At 39.1% G+C, this 22,660-nt stretch overlaps 1 protein-coding gene across 2 annotated transcripts; it reads left to right on the top strand.

Annotated features, from left to right (window-relative positions):
- Window positions 1-867: 867 nt before the first annotated feature.
- Arpp19 (cAMP regulated phosphoprotein 19) lies at window positions 868-20,943 on the top strand. Of its 2 annotated transcripts, none has more exons than XM_051197953.1 (4): window positions 868-998; window positions 1,183-1,237; window positions 13,885-14,007; window positions 17,232-20,943. In XM_051197953.1, the coding sequence occupies exons 1-4, from the start codon at window positions 910-912 to the stop codon at window positions 17,400-17,402; spliced, it is 438 nt and encodes a 145-aa protein (XP_051053910.1). In that variant the 5' UTR covers window positions 868-909; the 3' UTR covers window positions 17,403-20,943. The 2 variants fall into 2 exon arrangements, with proteins under 2 accessions (XP_051053910.1, XP_051053911.1); XM_051197954.1 differs by having other exon boundaries at window positions 984-1,002.
- The last annotated feature ends 1,717 nt before the right edge of the window (window positions 20,944-22,660 follow it).

Below are 22,660 nucleotides of genomic sequence, written 5' to 3' on the forward strand. Positions count from 1 at the left end.
CTCAAGTCTTCATGTCTGAGATTTCATACCTTGTTGAGGCTTTGAATTTGCTTGGTTTTTGTTGTTATCATCTTATTTTATTTTATTTTATTTTTAGACAGAGCTCAAGCTGAGGATGACCTTGAACTTCTTGATCTTCCCGCCTCTACCTCCCCGGTGCTAGGACTACATCATCACACTGATTTTATGTGGTGCTGGGAGTCAGACCCATTCCAGGCAAATGATCCACCTACTACTGAGCTAAGTTCCTAGGTGTGTGTGTGTGTGTGCGCGCGCGCGCGCTATTCTCGTGCTGGAAAGATTGAATGAAGGGAATTGCACATGCTAAGCAAACCCTCTACCATTGAGGAACTGCATACCCTGCCTTTTGATATAGGGCCTCATTAAATCACCCAGGGTGGTCTTTTATTTACTCTATAGCCCTGACAAGCAAGGATTTGCCATCCTTCTGCCTTAACCTCCCAGACAGCTGGAATTACAGTTCTATGCCACAGGGCCCAGCTTTGGTTTTGATGGCTTCCAAATTCCATAACCAATTATTGGGATCATTTGATTGCTCCCCTGCTCTCTAGGACGCCATTCATTACCACCAGAGGAAATGCTAACGTCTGAGAGGGTCTCAGAGTGAAATAGTGGCCTCTTCCCTAATGTGGCTAATATGAAGAGGAAAGGTGACATTAACAAAGTAATCACAACTCCTGTGTAATGATGCTGTGCTTGCTGTGGGGCTCTGAGACAAGGTGGATGAACTGAAGAAGAAATGGTAGATGGGGTTAAGCTGAAGCAGAGCTACTATTGCTCAGCACAGTGCAAGCAGATGGGTAAACACTGAGGTCAGAGTACTCTGGGAAGGCTGGGAAGAGACGGCGCCGCAGATAAACTACAGTTCCCAGGAAGCACTGTGTTCCCATGGACGGAAGTGAGGTAAGGCGCGAGCCGCAACCATTGAGGGAAAAAGGAAGTGCTTGGGCGTCGCAGGGCCGGAGGCGCGGGGATAGGTAGGTAAGGGCGCGGCGTGGGAGTCCGGCGGGCCTGGGCTGCGGGAGCTACGGCAGGCGGGAGCCCTGGGCCCGTGTCGTCATAAGGCGGCAGCCGCCAGCCCGGTGGGCAGCGGGGTGGGCAGAAGGCAGCGGGCGGCCTTGCCACCCGGTAATCAGTCTTCTCCCGGCGTCTCTTCTGCAGAAGGAGCACCATGTCCGCGGAAGTCCCCGAGGCAGCGTCGGCGGAGGAGCAAAAGGTGAGCGTGCGGGATGGCCCGGCCGGCCTGCGGGAGCCAGAAGTGGCGGGAGCGGTGGCTGGCGGGCCTGCGGGAGCGCGGCCTGAAGGAGCCCTGCGCCTGGCTGCCTGGCGACACCACACGAGGCGGTCGGCTCCTCCCGCAGCCAGGGCCCCTGGCGGCTTGGACACCTAACGTTTCTCCCGGTGCCTCGGTTTGTCACCTGAGTGTTTGAGAGAGCCAGGACTCGGGCCCATGCTAGGAACCCGAGTTTTATAGTGATCTTTTATTTGCCTGGGACCTTGTATTTTCCCCGGAAGCGCTCCGACCACTTGTAAGCTTGCAGGTAACTCCTACAGCGGCGTCCACGTTCAGGGGGAGCGATGCAGATCTAGATTAGGATTGCGAGCCGTGTGACCCCATGATCCGTTCCTAAACCCTTTGGACTTCAGTTTGCTCCCGGTAATAGTGTCCACTTCCCACGACGGCCGGGAGGTCCAAACGAGATAACGTAAACCCAGCACACCTTGTGCTCAAGAACATGCTGGCTTGTGGGCTTTGCATGTGGTGTTTGACTAAAATTCGAGAATTGGAGCTTTACAAATTTTCACTAGTCTAATCAGATAGTTCTCGAAATATGGAGGTATTTTGTCAGCTCATTTGTGTTTCTCTGATGAAGGAAAATGCGCTAGCAATCCGTCTAGGAATACGAGGCCTGTGTGTTTATCTGGGCTATTGCCTGGCCATTCTGTTGTGATTAATTATTCGGATGCCTTGCCTTCCTGGGTACATGGAGTCAGTTAACTAAGAAAGGAGAAGAGTCCTTGGTCTCGTTTCCTATTTTGTTTGTGGAGAGTTCCCAACATTTTTTTCTTAAAAATCAAACTGTGCTTTTAATCCCAGCACTTAGGCAAAAATAGGCAGATGTCAGTGAGCTGGGCCAGCTGGAGCTACATAATGAGACCCAGTCTCAATTAATTGATAATTAATAACAAACTGCTAAACTGTAAATGAGTTTTGGTCTAATGTTTAAACTTTCTTACTTAATGTTGCTCTGTAGATTAGTGCTCTGTGCCCATTCCGTGTGTTCTTAGTCATGTTAACTTTTCCTCTGTTATTTCTTCCATAGTTCTGTTCTGATAGTACTTGTAAGTTAACTGTTAAAAAGAAGGAAAACAGATTTAAAAAAAACAAAAAAACAAAAAAAACCCACCACATTACTGGCCCTGTGATACTTTTCAAGAAGAAAGATTTCTTCTTTGCTTTCTTCCTTTTTCCTTCTGCAATAGGACCTCTAGGGGAGCCTAGGCAAGGATTTTACCACTGGGCTCTATTCCTGGGATCCGAGAACAGCAAGCGAGAGAAAGAGGATATGTGTGTGCACATCGAGCACTTTGTTGACTATCCACCCAGCCCCTTTTTGTCTTTTGGGCCAGCTAGAGAGGATGACCCAGAAACTATTGACCTTGTTACCATGCTGGTCCTAGCCTTCTTGTTTTCAGTTTTGATGTGATTTCACTAAGTTACCCAGGCAAGCCTTGAATTTGGTGACCCTCTAGGCTCAGACACCAAGTGGCTCAGGTTACAAGCCTCTGCCATGAGGCCCAGCTGAGCAACGGATTTTTGAAGCCAAAAGAATGCATACAGTTTAAGGATTACAATCTTAGCAGTAATCTTAGATATTACCTGTTCATATTGTAAACTTTGACGTGTTTATAATTGCTTAGGATTTAGGAACTCAAAGCCCATGTCTGTCTTGTCTTAAATACACTGAAATGAATCTCAATTTTAGCTTGATAATGGTGTGGAAGGTAATTTTTTTTTTTAATTTATTGAATGTTGGGGGTTATTTGTATAGAGGTCAGAGAACAGCCTGTAGGAGTCTGTTTTCTCATTCTACCGTGAGAATTCCAGGATTGAATTTGGGTTGTCAGGATTAGTGGCCAGAGGCCTTACTCAAGGACCCATCTTGCTGGCCCTTGTTTAATTATTTTTTCAGGCAGAGGCTCACACCCCGTAGCCCTGGCTGCTTTTGGTTTGAAGTGTTCTCTGGCCTTATGCCTCCCAAATTCAAGGATTACCGTCCAGCTTCCTGTACATCCAGCTAAAATAATTTGGGATGACAAGATTTGTTTGTTTGTTGCCAAAGTTTGAAGTATTGATTTCTAGAGTATAGAATACTTTTGATTAAAATCGCCTAATATACTACCTAATTATCAAGGATAACTTAATGTTTTCTCTTTATGATTTTTTTTCTCCTTAAGCATTTTTTTGTTTTGTTTTTTGTTTCTAGCCCATGTCATTAATACAAATTAGAGGGTATTGGGAATGTAATGTACCTTTTTGAAGATTGGCTGTAGATTTTATGTGCCTGAGGTGCAAACACTCAGGAGGAAAATGTGCAAAGTCACTACTATGTTCTTATGAGCCAAATCACCTGTTTCTTCTATTTGGAAGAACAGTTACATGACCTAAAAAGTTGATTATTGTCTCTGTTCCTGATTGACCTTGTAAATAAAGTCAAAGTATTCAGTAAAAATACTTTTCAGGTTTTATGGTAGGTTAGCTTGTTGTCTTTAAAAGTTTAAGGTAGCTGGACCCTACAAGAAGTAGGCAAGGTTGCTGTTTCTAACCCTCATGAATGTATACAGTAGTATGCAGTCATTCATGAATGGTGTACACTCATGTTAAGAGAAGAAATACACAGACCAATGGAAATTTTAGAAAGCAAAATTTTAAAAAGAAAAGTAAATTAGGCATCTATTTTTTAATTAGAAAATTAAACCTGTGTGAGCCTAAAACTACAAATATTTGTCTCTTAATTTGTATCATTCTTAAACAGAAACACAGCCTATCCGTAGTAAACTATTCATTGTTATAGCAGGTATTGTGCTGAAACTAAATATATTGAGAAAAGGTAACAGCTGTTAAAAGTTAACTATCCCATAGGCCATGTGATTACTAAGTTCTCCTTTTAACATAAGTGAGGTCATTTAACTGTCTAGAACTGAAGATAGCTTACCATTTTAAAATTAGTTCTAGCTAGGCATGGTGGCTTGCACCTAATAATCACAGCAGTCAGGAAGCAGAAGCTGTCCAGTATATAATACAGTGAGCCCATGGAGATAACGGCACGAAAACCTTAACTTTGGCCTAATAAGAACACAATTAAATACATTGTGTTTGTGTGTGTGTGTGTACATGCTGTGGCTTAGGGTATTTTTTTTTTCTTGTTTGTTTTTTTAAGATACCATTAGAAAGTTTTCTAGAGATTATTTTAATCAAACTAAATGTCTCAGAACGACTAGCTGTTTAGAGCTCTCAACTGAAATAATTTTGTTAAAAGAACACCTGGCCAGGCTGAAGAGGTGGCTCAGTTAAAGAGCACTGGGTGCTCTTCTAGAGGATCTGGTTCTATTCCCAGCACCCACATGGTGGCTCACAACTGTCTGTAGCTCCAGTTCTAGAAGATCCAGTGCCGCCTTCTGACCAGTGTGGGCACACAAGTAGTATACAGTCATTCATGAAGACAAGACACAAAGACTTAAAAATAATTATTTTTAAAAGATATGAACTGGGTGTGATGACACATACCTTGAATCCAGCACTCTGGAGACAGAGGTAGGCAGATAGTTCTCTGTGAGTTTAAGGCCAGCCTGGTCTATTTGGTGAGTTCCAAAATAATCAGAGCTATGTAGAGAGACCCTGTCTCAAAAACAAAAAACCCAAAAACACAAAATAAAAAAAGACAGGCCTGGTGGTTTTATGCATGGTGGAAAGGGAAGGAAATGCTTCAGTTCCAATCCACTGCAAGTTCTCTCTCAAAGGCTGCCTAGAGGTGGATGGTTCAGGAGTACCTTGAACAGCCCTGGCTGGGAGTAAGTTTATCTGCCCCGATTATCTGTCACAAAATGAAGTCCAAGCTCTCTAGCCTGCTGATCAACCTTCTTTCATCACATTCTCTTGCTTCATCTCCAGTAAGCCCTCTTCTTGCCCGTTTTATTCTATTCCATTCTCCCGATGCTTCCTTCATCCTCAGACAAAACCTGCTTGCCCAAGTCTTTTGTGTCTAAATTCTACATGCTTTTTTCTTTAATCAGAATTATGCTTAGTTACATGTGACAGGAAAATGAAACTAGTAGTTTAAACAAGACAGAAGTTAGATATTTTTTTCTCTTGGCAAAGAAGCACAAAAAGCTAGCCCAGGCCTTGGATAGTGGGTCTAAGGTATTCAGGACTTACGTCCTTGGTTGCTGAGGTCTGTAGCACCTCAGCTCTTAATGCAGTATGGCTGCCCCAGTTTCAGAAATCTTCTGTTTGTTTGGCTTTTCGAGACAGGGTTTCTGGGTATTGTTTTGGAACCAGTCCTGGCACTTGCCCTGTAGAACAGGCTGGCCTCAAACTCACAGAGATCCTCCTGCCTCTGCCTCCTGAGTGCTTGGATTAAAGGCATGTGCCACCAACGTCTGGCCCAGTTTCATAAATCTTAAGCTCATTAAACCACAAGAAAGGACACAGGACAAAAAATGTATTTCCTCCTTCATGGGAGGGAGGCTTCTTAAATCTTACACATAACACTTATCTCTTATTGGTTGCTTGTTGTTTTAATGTGTATGGGTGTTTTGTCTGCATGCATGTATATGTAAATGTGTGCTGTTTGGTACTCTGGAAGGTCAGAAGAGTGCATCAGATATCAGATCCCCCTGGGACTGGAGTTACAGATCATTGTGAGCCACCATGTAAGTGCTGGGAGTTGAATCCAGGTCCTCTGGAAGAGCAGCCACTGATTTAACTACAAAGCCATCTCTCCAGCCCCACTCTGATGTCTTCAATGACAAAACTTGCCTAATACATTTTCCTGAACATCCCTAATCATGTGCATGACATGAGTGTTTCCTTATATCAGTTTTGAACAGCTGTGTATTGCTTCTCCTCCCCCCCCCCCCATTTTAAAAAATTCTAGTTAATCTTTAATTTTTGGAGCTATTTTGTCATACCTTCTATCACTGGTAGACTTACTAATGTTCTTTTTTTCTGTTCAGATTTCTCTTTGTCCAAAAGGGTCTCTTATCCTAGGCTGGCCTGGAACTCAATGTGTAGCCAGGATGAACTTGAACTCCTTACCTTATTACATTTCAGTCATGTCCCACTTATGGTGATAGGAATGAAGCCCAGAGCCTTGTACATGTTAGGTAGGTGATCTGCCACCGAATTACATCTCCATCCCTACCAGCTTATTAGATTTGCTTCTGTTGTTTGTGTAAGATTTGTGCTTGTAACTTACTCTCTTGAACCTATTCTGTTGCATCAGATGTCCTCAAGCTAATGTTAAATCTACCTATGTAGAAAATTTTTTGGTTTTATGGATGCAATTGAAGGATATTGTGTTTATTCTGGAGACTTGCTGTAAACTGGATTTTCAGGACAAAGGTGATTTCTATAAATTGTTAACAGTAGTTGAACCTTCCTAACAGTATCTTTCCTTTTTTTTTTTTTTTTTGTTTGTTTGTTTGTTTGTTTGTTTGTTTTTGAGACCAGGTTTCTTTGTGTAGCTTTGTAGACCAGGCTGGCCTTGAACTCACAGAGATATGTCTGTCTCTGCCCCCCCAAGTGCTAGGATTAAAGGCATATGCCACCACTGCCCAGCTCTCTAACAGTATCTTAAAAAGTCTTTGTTAATTCATGGTACATTAGTGAACATATTGCTTAGCAGACAAACATATTGCTCAGGTTTTACTGCTGAGCTATTTTAACTTAGCCACAGACTGAAAAATGATGAATTCTGATAAACTTATTATCAGCTTGTTAGGTATAAAATAATCATTTAACTTTTTTCAGTATTAATAGAGATTGAATGTTATGCATATGTTATGCATATGCATATGTGAAGCAAGCACTGTACCACTGAGCTGCTCTCCAGACCTTTTCAAAGGTCTTTTGCGCTTGTTGGTGCTGATCTCTTGACCCTGGGACCTCATGAATTTTAGATTGTGCTTTGCTACTGAACTCTAGCCCTTGGATGTTTCTGTATATGTGTAGCTTACACATTAGCAACAAAAGATTTCTAATGTATTCTAATAGTAAAACTCACAAATACATGTGTTAACCTTAGTTCATGTTTACATTTGATAAATATTAGGTTCTCATGTAAGTGTAGACTATAGGAAGACAGTTTGATACGCTTCCCACTGTTATTTGTTAAGAAACCACTTAGTTATATAAATACTGTATTTCATCATGTATTGTTAAAATATAGAAACCTATGACACAGAGTTTTTAAAGAATAAAATTTCAAAATCGTCTTTGAAGTTTGAAAACTTTTTCTTCCTGAGTTTGACATTCCTTTTTAAGCTTTTTACATTTTATTAGTAAGTGTGAATGTGAATGTGCAAGAGCACATATTCACAGTGCATATGTGCAGAATGGAGAAAAACTTGGGAGTCTGTTCTCTCCTCCTAACCATCTAGGACCCATGGATCAAACTAGGGTCATTTAGCTTGGTGACAAGTTGCCCTTTACTTTTGTGGGGTTTTTTGTTCTTCTTTTTTTGTTTGTTTGTTTGTTTGTTTAGTGGGTTGTTTGTTTGGGGTTTTGTTATTGTTATTTGTTGTTCTATTTTGGGTTGTTTGTTTTCCTAGACAAGGTTTCTCTGTGTATCCCTGTCCTGGTGCTGTAGATCAGGCTTGAGCTCTAGAGAACCACCTGTCTCTGCCTCCTGTGTGCTAGGATTAAAGGCTTTGCCAGCACAACTACCTAGCTTCCTTTATTATTGCTTTTTAAGACTTGGTTTTATATACTATATCTTGGCCTTGAATTCCTGATCCTCTTGCCTCCATTTTGTATATGCTGGAGTTGCAGGTATATGTCCAGCTTTTAAGCTTTTATTTAACAGCTTAAAACAGGGTCTTGTTTTGTTGCCCTGGCCTGGAATCACTAGGATGCCCAATTTATCCCCAAGCTTGTAATAAGATTGCCTGGCTCTTAGTAGTTTCTTGCTTATTGCCCTTCCCCTGACCCCTGCTGTGGATTTAACTCAGGTCTTCCTACTTCCCAAGCAACTGATCTACTGCTGAATTAAGTCTACACGCATACATAATCTTTGTGTGGCTTCCTTTTTTGTTTTGAGGCAGACTGTCACGATCCAGGCAAGCCCTGAACTTATCACAAACTTCAATAGACCCTTGAATGCTAGGAATGTTGGCATACATAGTCACACTTGAACATTGTTTTTTTTTTTTTTGTTGTTGTTGTTGTTGTTTTGTTTTGTTTTGTTTTTTTCTTTATAATATTTTACCATGGACCTGTGAGATGGCTTAGAGTGTTAAGGTTCTTGCCTTGAAGCCTGACAGCTTTACTTTGATTTCCAGATCTCACATGGTGGAATAAGAGAACAGGTTCTTCTTACAAGTTATCCATTGACTTCCTTACTTCCGTTGTTGTGAATGTACATGCCCCCACACAACATACATACATACACACACATACACATATAAAACAAATTACTAAGTACTTGTAAGATAAAATAAGCAAATGCTTCTGCTTTGGGGAGGGTCACGATGAGTTCTCAGTAAGTTTTTCCAGGCTGTTCTTGAACTCATACTCAAGTGTTCTCTAGCTCCATGACCAGGGGTAGATGCATCAAAGTAATGCTGTCTACCTAGTGCATAAATTACCGGTTTCAAGCCTTTTTTTATAGTAATTAATTCCTGATTAATATAGGAAGGGAAGCAGAGATGGATGTTGGTGTTTCTCTTTCTCCCTCTTCCCCCTCTCGTGTGTGTGTGTGTGTGTGTGTGTGTGTGTGTGTGTGTGTGTACGCGCGTGTATGGGTGTATCTGTGTTGTGTGTAAATGCACAATTGAAAACAAAAGAGGGCATCACATCCTTTGAGGCTGGAGTGACAAGTGTTTGCACAATATTTGCCTTATTGCATAGGTGTTAGGATCCAAACTCCAGTCCCAACTCCAGTCCCTGTGATTGTACAGCTTCTCTTAAACCACCAAGCCATCTCTTTAATGCACTTCCTTTTTTAAATTCAGTGTAGTACCCCAGCCTATGAAATGATATTAACATCTATGGTAGATCTTGCCACCTAATTAATCTGTGTGTAAACTACTTTATAGATATGCCTACAGATTCTGGTTCCTGCCATGCTTTGACAGACAGTATAAGCCATCACGACTTCCAAATTATAAACATTTAAATTCTAAAAATACTATCCTGTTATGTGTTTTTCTTTTTTATCTCATTTTGTTTTTACAGCACTTGGAATTGAACTTGGGGCTCTGCCCATTCTTGGCAAAGTGCTCTACACTGAACCACACCCGAGCCCTTTATTGTTATCTGTCCTCCTTCCCTCTCAGATGCTGGAAATTGTGAGTCCAGGGCCTCTGTGCTCTATGACTTGGGCTGTATCCCTGACCCTGTATCTGCCCTCCAATTACCTCCCCCCTCCAAAAGACATCCAGGGCATATATTTGATGCATGCAATGTAACCTATTTTTTGTTTATGTTTCCTTCTCTTCATGTCAGACCTTTTCCCGCCTTCAGTTTGTTTTCTTTCTTAGCTAAAATGTTGAGGAATGTCTTGGATGTTCAAGAACCTGTAATCATAGCAAATTTTGTGTCCACTTTCAATTTTTAACATAACAAGTATAAATTATTCCACTTGATTTTTTTTTTTTTTTTTTTAAGCATCATACGAGGAGGACAAGAACAAAAGCTACTTGGCATATTTCAAACAGAGAGGAAATGGTTTATTTAGGGTGCTAGATTACAAATTCCTTATATATTTATTATTTGTTTGTTTTATTTATTTAAAAGGAGACAGGGTTTCTCTGTGGTTGTGGAGACTGTCCTGGAACTAGCTCTTGTAGACCAGGGATCCGCCTGCCTCTGCCTCCCGAGTACTGGGACTAAAGGCGTATGTCACCACCACCCAGCTAGATTACAAAGTTTTGAAGGGGTCGGAAGAACAGAAGGGGAAAAGAGAGATGTTTCCAGAGGCAGGAAATGAAGAATGTTTCTGACTGGTAGGAGTTAAGTCCTGTTTCTAGCCGCCATCTTCTACCCCACTGCCATATAGCTATTACAAGAGCTTCTAATTATTTCTGGATACCGCACTGGAAGATCTCTCTCTCTCTCTCTCTCTCTCTCTCTCTCTCTCTCTCTCTCTCTCTCTCTCTGTGTGTGTGTGTGTGTGTGTGTGTGCAGAGCTCAGGACCTGCTGGGCTTTTTTTTTTTTTTGCTTCCTTTCCCTCTTCCTCCCAAACCCACCTGCCCTGCAGGTCATAGAGAGACATGTGTGTGGCTAGCTCCTGCTGTCAAGCAAAGGACAGGTGCTGTCCTGATGGATTTCGGGCTCATGCCTTTACAGAGTTCGAAATTATATTAATTACTTGCATTCTCAGGCAGAATTGCTCACTTCTGTATTGATCTCTTTTGTCATAAACCCTTGGAGCCTCCATGGGGGCCTGAAGGTGTTTAAAATGTATATGAGAAGCACCAATAGCTTGGTGTGCAGTGGAGGGTTTTGCTGCTCTGTAGCAGCATGATCAAGAGAAGAAGGGGTTCTTTTCTCCCATACTTTTTTATCTGGTGTGGCTATCATTGGCTGCCTAATTGGAATGGAGTTTGGGAATGTAGGTTTAGCCTTCTATTTGTTCTGTTTGGGGAAGAATGTAGAGAAGAGCAAGAATGGCTAAATGCTAGCAGTCACAGCACCTCACCTCACATGTTTATAAGCAAATCTGTAGCTGGCTAAAATGTTAGTGAATGCTCTAGAATTTTAGTGAATGTCCAGCAATTTGGAGTTATTTAATGTAAGGTTATAAAAGTTTGGCATCTGCAGTAGGTTAAGAACGTTTTGTATGATTATGAAAAGTATTGTGGAAGTCTTGATAGTGCTTAACTTCATTTTAAAGTGTAGCTTAGGTCTGTCTTTTCATGTCTTTCCTTCTTTTGTTGAATACAGAACAAATTTTGAATTCATCTAAGAAATTGTACTAGCAGTGGTTTTAATATTGTGTAATGTATTGGCAAAGACATTCAAGAATTGGATTCTCCTCCTTCTTCTTCTTTTGCTCCCTCTCTTACCTCTCCCTATCCTCTCTTTGTTTAGAGATGAGGTGTCATTGGTCTCCAACTTTTGAGCTCCTGGGTTCTGTGTAGACCAACCCAGCCTTATTATTTTTTCTTGTATGAGCATGAATGTGGGTGCATGTGTGCTCCAATATACATGTGATGGTCAGAAGACAACTCTTAGGACTTGGTACTTTCCATCTGCCATCAGATTCAGAGATTGAACTCCGATTGTTAAGTTTTATGTGTCAAGCTCCTGTGCAATCTTAGCTTTTTAGCTGCTGTGAAATCTTTCTGGCCCAAGAAAATCTGATATTGACAAGATTTGAAAGTGGTAGGACTAAAGGCCAGCAGTTGATTTTGGCTCCTTTTCACTAAACATTATTTAAAATGGGCTAACTAGACAGGGAAACCCCAACAAATAGGGCCTTTCATCCAGTTTTGCTTTGAAACTGCAGCTCTGAGAATGCCAGTGGATTGCAGGAGATTGGGATAGTGAAGGTTGAGCAGCCAGCCACTAGATGTCACTAACATTCTAGACCACCTTCTTGCAGGAGACTGCACACCTTATTTTTGTATTAGTGTTTCTAGCTTTACATAAGTGCGGTATTTTCATATCTACCTGGTTGGGTTCGAAACTTTGTAAGACAAGAATCCCTTGAAAAACTCCTTAAAGAACTGACCCAGCACTCAAGAAGCAAAGGCTGGTGGATTTCTTTGAGTCCAAGGCCAGCTTGGTCTACGTAGTAAGTTCTAGGACAGCCAGAGCTACAGAATGAAACCATGTCTCAAAGACAAATAGCAAAACACTCCTAAAGAATGAGTTAGTTTTTGTCTTGACTTGAGCATACAACTAGAATTGAGTACTAGCTGCGGTAGTGGGCTTATGAAGGCAGCTTTTAAATCTGACAGTAATAAGCAGCATGTTGCTATGCATACACACTGAAAGATGTCCAGGGTATGTTGAACTTTTGGATATACTATTCTTAAATGTAAAGACTGAAAAAAATCATTATTTAGAGCCTTACCTGTGCTAAATACACAAGTAAATTTTGTATGTAGCATATGTGTGAAGGGCCACAGAGATTGGAAATCAACGGGTGGTGATGCACACCTTTAATACCGGCACTTAGGGAGACAGAGGCAGACAGGTCTCTCTAAGTTCAAGGCCAACCTAGTCTACAGATTGAGTTCCAGGACAGCAGAAGCTATACACAGTGAAACTCTGTCTCGAAAAACAAAGCAAAATAAATTAGAGGCCAATGTAGATACATTAAACTGCAGCTTAGAAGGGAGAAGTAGGGTATCTGAGGCAGAAAAGGCAAGTTTATGTAAAGAGATTAGAAAACAAGATATCAGCCTTTATCAAAATCCTTTAATACAAAATGTGGAGTTGTTGAGGGTCAAGTGTTGATAATACAGAAAGTGAATAGACTATGTATAAATGTAATTTTGAGGAAAATCTACAAAAAAATACATGTGATTATAAAGTTCCTAGATAAGTTATTTACTTGCTATATAAGAACAGTTGGTTTGACACTTATAGATTTAACATTTCTGTTATTTTTCTTCATAAATAACCTTAGAGATTCAAAATGTGGTTTTTCCCAGTTCAGAATGAGTCTGATAGCTAAAAATGTTCTTGCCAGCTGCCCAGCTTCCCATCATAGGAGACCTGTGATTTTTTTGATTCATTGTTCCTGTCATTATGTGATAAATTCTTTCCTGTAACATAGCATGTTGAAGAATGTGGGCTAAATCAAGATAGATGTTTGAGAAAATGGTCTTGAAAGAGTGAGAAAATGGTTTTGAGAGAGTGGCTGGGCCTTGGTTATAACCAAGTACCCCAAACTTAATCTTTAGCATGGAATGGGGATATTTAATGACAGTCTTTAGACTTTGTTACATAAAAATATGTGATCTCTTTGATATGAACAGAAATTAACCTTTTTGTTGGTGGGAGACAGGGACTCACTCACAGTAGGCTGGCCTTGAACTTGCTAAAGTCTTCCTACCTCAAGACTCTTGGGTGCTATGAGATCTCACACCTAGCCAGATGTGAGGATTGATGAACATATTTCTCTCCTTTATAATATCAAGGCTTCTGAATGGATTCAATTAGGAGAAATATGCTAGTATTTGGGCAGCTGTTAATGTCTAGTAAAGAGTCTAAGGAGTTTAAAACCATACTTGATTTTAAATAAATAGGAAATCAAAGGGGTCTTTTAGATTTTAATAGTTTTAAGAAAATTCTCTAAATATAGACAACGAGCTAAGGAGTTCCATAGAAGGTGACTAATTCTAAATGTATTATACATGACTGGAAAGTAACTGCAAGCAAGACTTGAGAGCTGAGCTACCTCGGTATTTTTATCCAGTGTGTGGGGTGTTATACATGCATCACAGCTATATTAGAACTATCACATGGGACATTTGAGAAGAAAGACAGAGGCGTTTGAAAGGTTTCTGTGCTTGCTTTCTTAGTCAGAGGCTGTATTACTTGGCATTCAACAACGAAAGTCAGAATCTAGATATTAAAAGGTGAATTATTTTCAAAAACAAAAATAATTTACTTTAAATTATTTCAGGAAATGGAAGATAAAGTGACTAGTCCAGAGAAAGCTGAAGAAGCAAAGTTAAAAGCAAGGTATCCACACTTGGGACAAAAGCCTGGTGGTTCCGACTTTTTAAGGAAACGATTGCAGAAAGGGGTAAGTTGAGTAACATCTTTCCCTCTGGGGGAAATAAACTCAGTATGCTGGCAGACTGTGAGATGAACATCTGCTTTTTTTTTTTTTTTTTTTTTTTTTTTTTGTCTTTGTGCTTACCAGGTGTGTGTGTGTGTGTGTGTGTGTCTTTGTGTGTGTGTCTTTGTCAGTATTTTATATGGTTCATACCAAAAATATGTATGAAAAGAATCAATTATGGTGTTTTAAATTATAAAGTATTTCAAGTATACAGCATAGTACAGATAATAATGTAAAAGAATTCCTGTAACCACCACCTTCATTTAATAGTGATATTTTGTCATCGTACTAAGAAAATAAATGTAGACATAATTCAAACCTACCCTGTATTTTCTGTATGGTCCCTTTCCCTCTTCAAAAAGAACCAAGTCTAGAAACTGGTGTTTTTACCCCATCACCCCATTAAATCTTACCTATTGGAAAGCAAGCCCTACACAGCATCTAGAGGCTTAAGATCCTTTGTATTTGGATGAAATGATCACTTGCAAAATCATCTAATTTGCTTCGTAGTTTGTTCCTTTAATCTAATTTACATGTTATCATTTGAATAGATGAAATTACTGAAAACATTTCTTTATTTCTTAGCACTGGAATAGTAGTGCTACTTGTTGTTTTTTATTTTCTCTCAATTCCTTCTTCTTGAAAACAATAGGAAAATTAGAATTAAAGCACATTTGAATTCTTTACCATGTAAGGATCAGAGAATGATGAAGTGTATGTGGAAGTCAATTCTTACTGTATAAGATGCTAGATTTTTGTTTCTCTTTAAGTAAATACCCTAAATGTATTGGTATCTGCTACCTACACACAAAAAAACAGGTCTGTAGGTGTGTACCATAGTACATAGGGACTGTTTTATCAACTCAAAACTCCAAAAATGATTTTTAATAAATGATTTTTAAAGGTATCAACAAATAACATGTTTCTTTTTAACTTGTGTAATGAAAGGATTCACATAATAATATGTGGACAGTTATATTCAATTTAGAAAATGCAAATTTCCTGTGCCATAAAACAGAATCTAGTAGGGAAATTATTCCAAAAATCAGGCACCTTAAAAAACATTAGCATGACCCTAAATAAATTTAACAGAGGAAATACAACTGTTAAAACAGAAGTTGTTTACATCCATGATAGAAATCAGTGAAATTTCATCAGACTAAATTCAGCCAATATGGAAAATATTTAGAATAATATCTACTTGGAATTAAATGTAACTAATGGATTACTTGTTTTGTATAAACATTAAAATCATTACTCTTAATTTTGGAAGTGTTTTATGGGAGATTCATGGAAGTATTTACATTATTTGACTAATTTTTTTATAAATGTAAGGATATAATTCAGTATGAAAAAAATACCTTGAAATTTGAAGCTTTTTTCCCCTTTTAAAGCTTTTACTATAATTAGAAGCAGCGTCATTGTTCAACATTAGAGAAATAATAAGTTATAGTCAGTCAACAAAATAGAATATGTGGTATTTATTTAAAATCATGATTGTAAGATCATGTAGTGGGTAAATAGAAATAGCAAAGTAAGAATTGCATTCATTGGGAATCTAGCTATACAGAATGTGCATGGACTGTCTACTTACAGAACCATTGTCTCGAATGAATGAATGAGTAAATACATGTATGCAAAAAGATGCTTTTGTAAGAGTGCCTTTGTAAAGTATGTTTTATTTGGTTTTAAGGGGTTTGTTTTGCTTGAGATAATCTCACTATAGCTCACACTGGCCTGGGGCTACTAAGTAGCCCAAGCTGGCCTCAGGCTTGCTCTGATACTCCCGCTGTACAGACTCCAAATTGAGGATTTTAGGAAATAAAATGCTATATATGGCTATATCTATATCTGTGTGTAAACTAATGAAGTTTAGAAATTGTTAAGCAGCTAAAAACTGCTAGACTGTATCTGCTGGACCCTAACCTGAGAAAAAGCAGCCTCCTTTGCCTGCACCACCTGTCAATGTCTGCTCTGCTGTGTTTGCTCACTCTCTGGGCTTCACTGTACGTTTAAATTCTAGCCATAATAAAATGTAACTATTATTCTCTTCAACAGAAAATTCCAATATGCAATTAAATGAGATCCTTTTTAATGATTAAATTTTTCATAGTATAGAATAGTTTTAGTTAGAAACTGAGTTCATTAAATTGAAGGAAATTATATAGTGCTTAGACATGCAAAATGGCAGAGAGAGTAAAGGCTCTTGCTGCCAAGACTAATAACCTTAGTTCAGTCCCAGGATTCACGAGGTGGAATGAGAGAAACAGCTATGAAAATTGCCCTCTGACCTTTACATAAACTTTCTGACACACACACCCACTAAATAAATGCACAAACAAACAAATGTTTATTTATTTTAGTTTTTGGTGTTCAGTTCTTACAAGTAAGAAATTTACCAGGCTGCTTTGTTATCCAAATGCCAGCCAGTAAACAAAGCAATGTTCCATTTTCCTTTTTAAGACAGAGTAGTTGAAGCAAGCTGTTGAGTGTGTCTTCCTTCCTCTACTTCCCAAGTGCTGGGATTCCAGGTGTGCCACGCATACTTAGTTAGAATCAGCTTCTTGACTTGGGCAGTAGAATCTACACTCACTTTAAAGCATCATGCAGAAATGATAGTGTAGCAACCTCACAAGTGCCTTGCCCACATTTCATTGTTACTACTAATCATAGATCCATTGGCCATAGGCCAGATCTGGCTTATCAAAAGAATAGTTGGGGGTGGGGGGAGGCAGCGAATAAGACTGTATTCTAGACCATTCAGCAGCCTTATGCTAGCTACTTCATTTTAGGGTCTCTAAAATCTGAGAAATTTTTTGTGCTCATTATTTATTCAGGCCATCATTTCATCAATTGTATTTTTTCCTTTTGCCAAACTCAGACTCTAATGACCAAACCATCTTTCATTTTAAAAGTTACTATGATGTTTGATTTAGCTGATCATTTTTTTATCTCTTGCTCTTGATATATTAACTTATGTATAGCCGACATTCAGTAGAAATCAGCTAAACATGATGAATATGCGCCGCCAGGACTCAAGCAGATTCCTCTGGTTTTGCTTGTAGACTGTCATCACAGATTTATCATGGTGTTAGAAGGCTATGGTTACTTCATTCTTCCAACCAAAATCAGTCCATAGTATAAGGAACTTTTAAACTTTAATCTAATTGTTTGTTTTTTGTTTGCAGCAAAAGTATTTTGATTCTGGGGATTACAACATGGCAAAAGCAAAGATGAAGAACAAGCAGCTTCCTGCTGCAGCCCCGGATAAGACAGAGGTCACTGGTGACCACATTCCCACTCCACAGGACCTTCCTCAGCGGAAACCATCCCTGGTTGCTAGCAAGCTGGCTGGCTGATTAAAAGAGCTGAACTGCATGAGTCTTCTAATGTCCTTTATTTCTCCTTACTACGTTACTTACCCACTTTCTGTTTCCTTTCACTCACTATGTCATTTGAGACTGACAGCTTTGCAGGTAGTGGTAGTATGTGCTGCTGTTGTAAGGGAGCATACATGTGTAGAGGTTTCAGTTAGTTTAACAGTGCACTGATGCAAAGAACATGTAACAGCAACTTAAGTAATTGATGTTACGATAATTGTACATATTACCTAGCTGGTGTAGGGCTGGCTCCAACAAGTAGCAAGCAAGTTTTATAGCTTTAATATTCTGGCTTTCCTTACTTTCCTCGTAATTACAGCTTTGTATGTTACTCTTATTTAATAGAACCTCTGTTGTATTGATTTCTTCTGTATTTTCTTTTTGAATTTTGTAAGACAGAAGTTTAAGACCACAAGTTGGAAGACAAGTCACATAATTCAGACACAAGTAAATGGGCTGCAAAAGATTTTGAATAACTGCTTGGACTTGACGGCCTTAAACCTGCTGTTCCAGCTTTAACAAGAGCATCTTACCTGGGCGATATTTGCCCGTTCTGGTGTGATTTGTGTGACTCCAATGCTTATTATCAGCTGTCGGTGAAGCTAGTGCTCTTCCTGGGTTCTGCAGTGTTGGGACAGCTTTCTTTGTTGAAGACGTGAATGGGTGTGCATGTGCACTGACTATTGCATTCACTTTTGTGCCATTTTTGTAAATACAATAGTTTTGCACAACCTTTTACAAATGTCTGTATTAATTTCACCATATTAGAAAGTAGATAATGTGCCAACCAGAAGCACAAGACTTCCTACACAAATCTGCCCACCATTACTGCTTTTGTATAAGAATAGTTTACAATCTTGAGCTTATTAGAATACCAAACTGAAATCTACTCAGCCTGATACAGATTTAAGCATTTTCATTTGTTACTAATATTCATGACTTTCAGTGGCCTTGTACAAATATGATATGTTGCTTAGGCATATCTTTTGTTCTATGCAGAACATTTCATTTTGACTCGTACAAAAAATTACAATTCATATAATTTATATAAACTTTGTTAGTGTAGAAACTTTTACTTTCACACTCAACTTTGGGGATACTAAAGTTAAAGGCTTGCATTCTCTACCTTATGTTTTCTTCTCAACCCCCATCTTCTCTTCACTTTGCTTCTGTGACTCGTGTTGGACTCTTCTATTTATATGAGAACATACACATCTATCTTTTTAAACTTGCTTAAATAAAAGGATTTTTGTTACGCTGAGGATCAAACCACTGTCTTCGCACGTGCTTAGCAAGCACTGTATCATGGAACTACACTCTTATCCCTAAGGGAACTTTATAATGAACAAGTAGTTGAAAAGATTGGTCTAGGAAACTATGTCAGGATAAGCTGAATTCTGGTAAATACTTTTAAATAATTAGGATGAACTACGAGAATTGGGCTTATAATAATTACAGGGATTTATGTCATAGGTAAAACATTAAAATATTTAGGTATCTCCTATACTTGTCATTTTAATAAAATATCAGTCTACTTTTACTTGTGTTTTATGTGTTAGTGAAAACATTATCACACTTTATTGGGTTACATTTACTATTCTCTTAGAGCTCTTCCCCCAGGATGTCAGGCATATTGAGCTACAGCAGCCTGAGCTGATATCGTTTTTCTCTTCACCTTGGTCTGGGACGAGACCTACCCCACTATGGAATCCAGGCATCATTTTGTATGGTGGCTACATTTATGCACCTGCTTTCCTATGGTTCCCCACTGGTGATTAGTCCTGCTCCATTCAACCTGAAAGGCAGAAAAGCAATGCACTCTACACTCCACATTGGTAATTTTACAGCTCAGATCTTTGTAAATGGATTTATAACGAGCTAATGGATTATTCTCTAACATGTGCAGTCACCATAGGATAGGTATCTACTATCCTCCACCTCCCCCATTAAGTTCAAACATTAGGTGAATATGAAATTAGAGTGACCATGCTCTTCCTGACCACCAGACTCAGTTTATGACAAAGTGAGCAACACCTGCTTGAGTTTTGATTTGTAAAATAGGACACTGATATTTAACCTACCTCAAGACTTGAGGATCTGTGAAATACTAAGTGCCCCAAATAAACTATCACTATCAAAAGTCAGTTTCCTCACTAAACCAACCTGCCTTCTATAAAGTAGCAGTGCTTAACTAATATCTCAGGATTTTCCACAAGGAAAGGCCTGTTAAGGAGTTATACGGACAGCTGCATAGCTTCCCTATTAAAGGATTTATACGGATAGCTGCATAGCTTCCATTTTTGGTGCTTGAGAGAAGTTTTACATTTTCCTGTGTTTTGTTGTGCTTCAAAGCTCAGTTTATTATAGACATTTTTGCGGGCTCTTTGGTCATTTAGTGAAGAATTTTGATTAAGCTTAATTGTCTGTTTCTATGTCAAAGTTGTGTCCAAGGAATGGCTAGTTTTAATGTTACAGTAAACTGAAGTTCATAAAAATACTAAAGGCAAACTGGCTAAAGTCTAAATCTGTTTTGTTCAGTAGCTCTTAGGAGAAATATTTTGAAGGCTACATCTGACTAACAGTTGCAGCTCATGTCTAGTTGGAATAGCATTTGGATCGACTGGAGGGGGCATGATTGTCGTCTACAAGTTGTTAGACAATCTTGTATTGCTGATCTGGAAACATGTCCAAACTATTCAAGGCAGTCAACAAGGCCTCCACTTGTTATTACTTCCACAGTTAGAATTAGTTGCTCTTTTTACAAGATGTAACCAAAGTATACCTCTGGGTATTGGTAGTCAGACTTGTATTCTTAATCTGAATATCACAAGGTCTTGTCAAAACTGAACTATCAACCCAAACTCCACTCTAGATATAGTATTGGATGGTCAGAAGCAGATAGCTTGTGGGAAGAGCAGTTCTGAATGGTTGCCAAGGCCTTGGCTGTGATGGCTTCAATCACATCCCCCTCCATTCAAATTTACCACTTCATTGTAACCCATTTCCATCACCATGTTTGTCATTGAAGCCCACAGTAAACATTTTCTAAAGCACCATCTTGATCTACTTGGCATGTACTGCAGTCTTACCTGGGTCTCTTTCTCCAACTTCTCACTACAACTTTTAGCAATTGTGATCAAAGGAACTTGTAGTGGTTCATCTAGAGATGATAATTGGATACTCTTAACTTTTGAAGTAGGTAGACCTATGGGTTTCAATTCTATAAATTACTTGTGGTGGTGACACCCATTCATGTATGTTTGTATGGTATTTATCAACTAAATAACAGTAGAAATAATCTAACTCTAGTACCATGCCCTCAAATCTGTCACTGCATCTCCACCATTTGATATGCAATAGAACACTGCCTGTGTGCAAAGGGCCAACATAAATGCCTTTTCTTGTTAAAGATGTCTGTAGAGTTGGCATTTAATGCTGAAGTTTGTCAAATATCTTCCAAACTTACACTTGTAAAATACACCCAAAATAAATGGATCTACCTAATTTTTATTGATTTTAATATGCAGTTTTGTCTTATTTGTTAATCTTTTTCAGTATGTTTTCTGAAGCTAAGTCACTGTGAAGAAATTACTTGTGGTCTTAGATTTTGTTTTAAATGTGTTAATGAAACCCTGTTGTTCTCATCTTGTGTATAAAATGCTCTAGTGCAGTAGTATTAAATACAGAAAGATGAAAGACAGGTAGAAATAAAGTTTTAGGAAGTCTACAGGGCTGAGACTATGGCTTAGTTGGTAGAGTGCTTGCCTACTTAACATACATAAAACCTTGGTTTCAGTTCCTAGCACTTTAAACTGGGTCTTCGTGCACATGTGTAACCTCATCAGGAGGCAGGAAGGAGGATCAGGATTTCAAGGTTATCCTTGGTCACAGCTTAATAAGACCATCTCAGATAAGTTCTAAGAAGTCTATAGGAATGAGTTCTTCAATGTAGAATGAGTGGTAGAGCAAAGTCAAGTTTTCAGGTGGCATTAGAAACCAGTTGCTGTGAAGGTTGAGTGGGAGTTAGAAAAATACATTTTGGGTGAAGGAAGCTTCATTCTCACAAAGACGAGGTGCAGAAAGGAAAGCTTATGTGAGGAAGGTTGGTTGAAAATAGCATGTAAGTAGCTTGTTTATGTTAAATTTGGTCCTCTCTACACTCATACTCACTGAATACCTCCATGATTTCACCAACTCAGGCATTCAAGAACTCTGAATATATCATTTCCCCCTCCTTGGAAGTAGTGACCAACACCCACAAAAACACCCTTATTTATTGCACCATACCCAAAGCCATTAATGCTTTTTGTTTTATTTTTTTGAGGCAGGGTCTCTAGTCCAGCTGGCTTCAGACTTATTCTGTAGATTAGGCTTCATTCAGACTGCTTAGCCTCTTGAGTGTTGGGATTACAAGTATGAACTAGCATTCCCAGCTGTTCCTGCTCTCTGCCATCCTACATTAACCTTCCATTCATTACTATGGAAGCCTCAGTAGCTTTCTTAGACGAATCTTGTTTACTTACGCTTTTTTTTTTTTTTTTCCAGTATTGGGCTCAAGTAATACACTTGAGCATCCTGAATAGTTGAATGCCTCCATACCCGGCAATACAAGCAATTTTAAAGATGAGAGCCTCATATAACCTCTAGAGGTTATGTTCATGGAGCAGTGACCTCCTTCATGGCAGACGACAGAAGAGACCCAGAACCAGTGTCTCCCAAAGCATGTCCTCAGCAACCCACTGCCTCCATAAGGATGCACCATATCATATCGACCTCCTCACAAATCTGTTGGATTTACCTATTAGATAAGAGCTCATGATCAAAGGGCCCTTCTCTGAACACTGGTACTGAATGGTAGACACCTTCCCTAGCAGAGAGGAACAAATTAATCTCTGCATTCTAGTGCTCAATTACTTTCTTCACCTAGTTCTGTATTAGCACCCTGCTTAGGGAATGGTGACACAGTGGATGGATACTTCCCACTTCAATTAATATATTCAAGACAATCCCTACAGATGTGTCCACAAGCCAATCTATTCTAGACAATTCTTCATTAAGACTCCCTTACTATGCGACACTAAATTGTGTTGCCGACAAAACTAACCACACTAATATGCTTTTTAAACCCACGGTTAATTTCTGACCCCCTTCATGAAACACTCTGGTTCAGAACTTAACTGTTTTTCTTACTTTTTAGTTCAACTTCCTGCTTCCTCAAAAGGACATTTTTACTATGA

This window comes from Phodopus roborovskii, unplaced genomic scaffold (genome assembly GCF_943737965.1).
Source record: "Phodopus roborovskii unplaced genomic scaffold, PHOROB, whole genome shotgun sequence".
Lineage (NCBI taxonomy): Eukaryota > Metazoa > Chordata > Mammalia > Rodentia > Cricetidae > Phodopus > Phodopus roborovskii.

Excerpts from the sequence above, each read along its gene's own strand:
- Arpp19 (XM_051197953.1), top strand. The coding sequence starts at position 910 with ATGGACGGAAGTGAGGTAAGGCGCGAGCCGCAACCATTGAGGGAAAAA. Across the intron at positions 1,238-13,884 it reads CGTCGGCGGAGGAGCAAAAG|GAAATGGAAGATAAAGTGAC; the intron begins GTGAGCGTGCGG and ends AAATTATTTCAG. Across the intron at positions 14,008-17,231 it reads GGAAACGATTGCAGAAAGGG|CAAAAGTATTTTGATTCTGG; the intron begins GTAAGTTGAGTA and ends TTTTGTTTGCAG.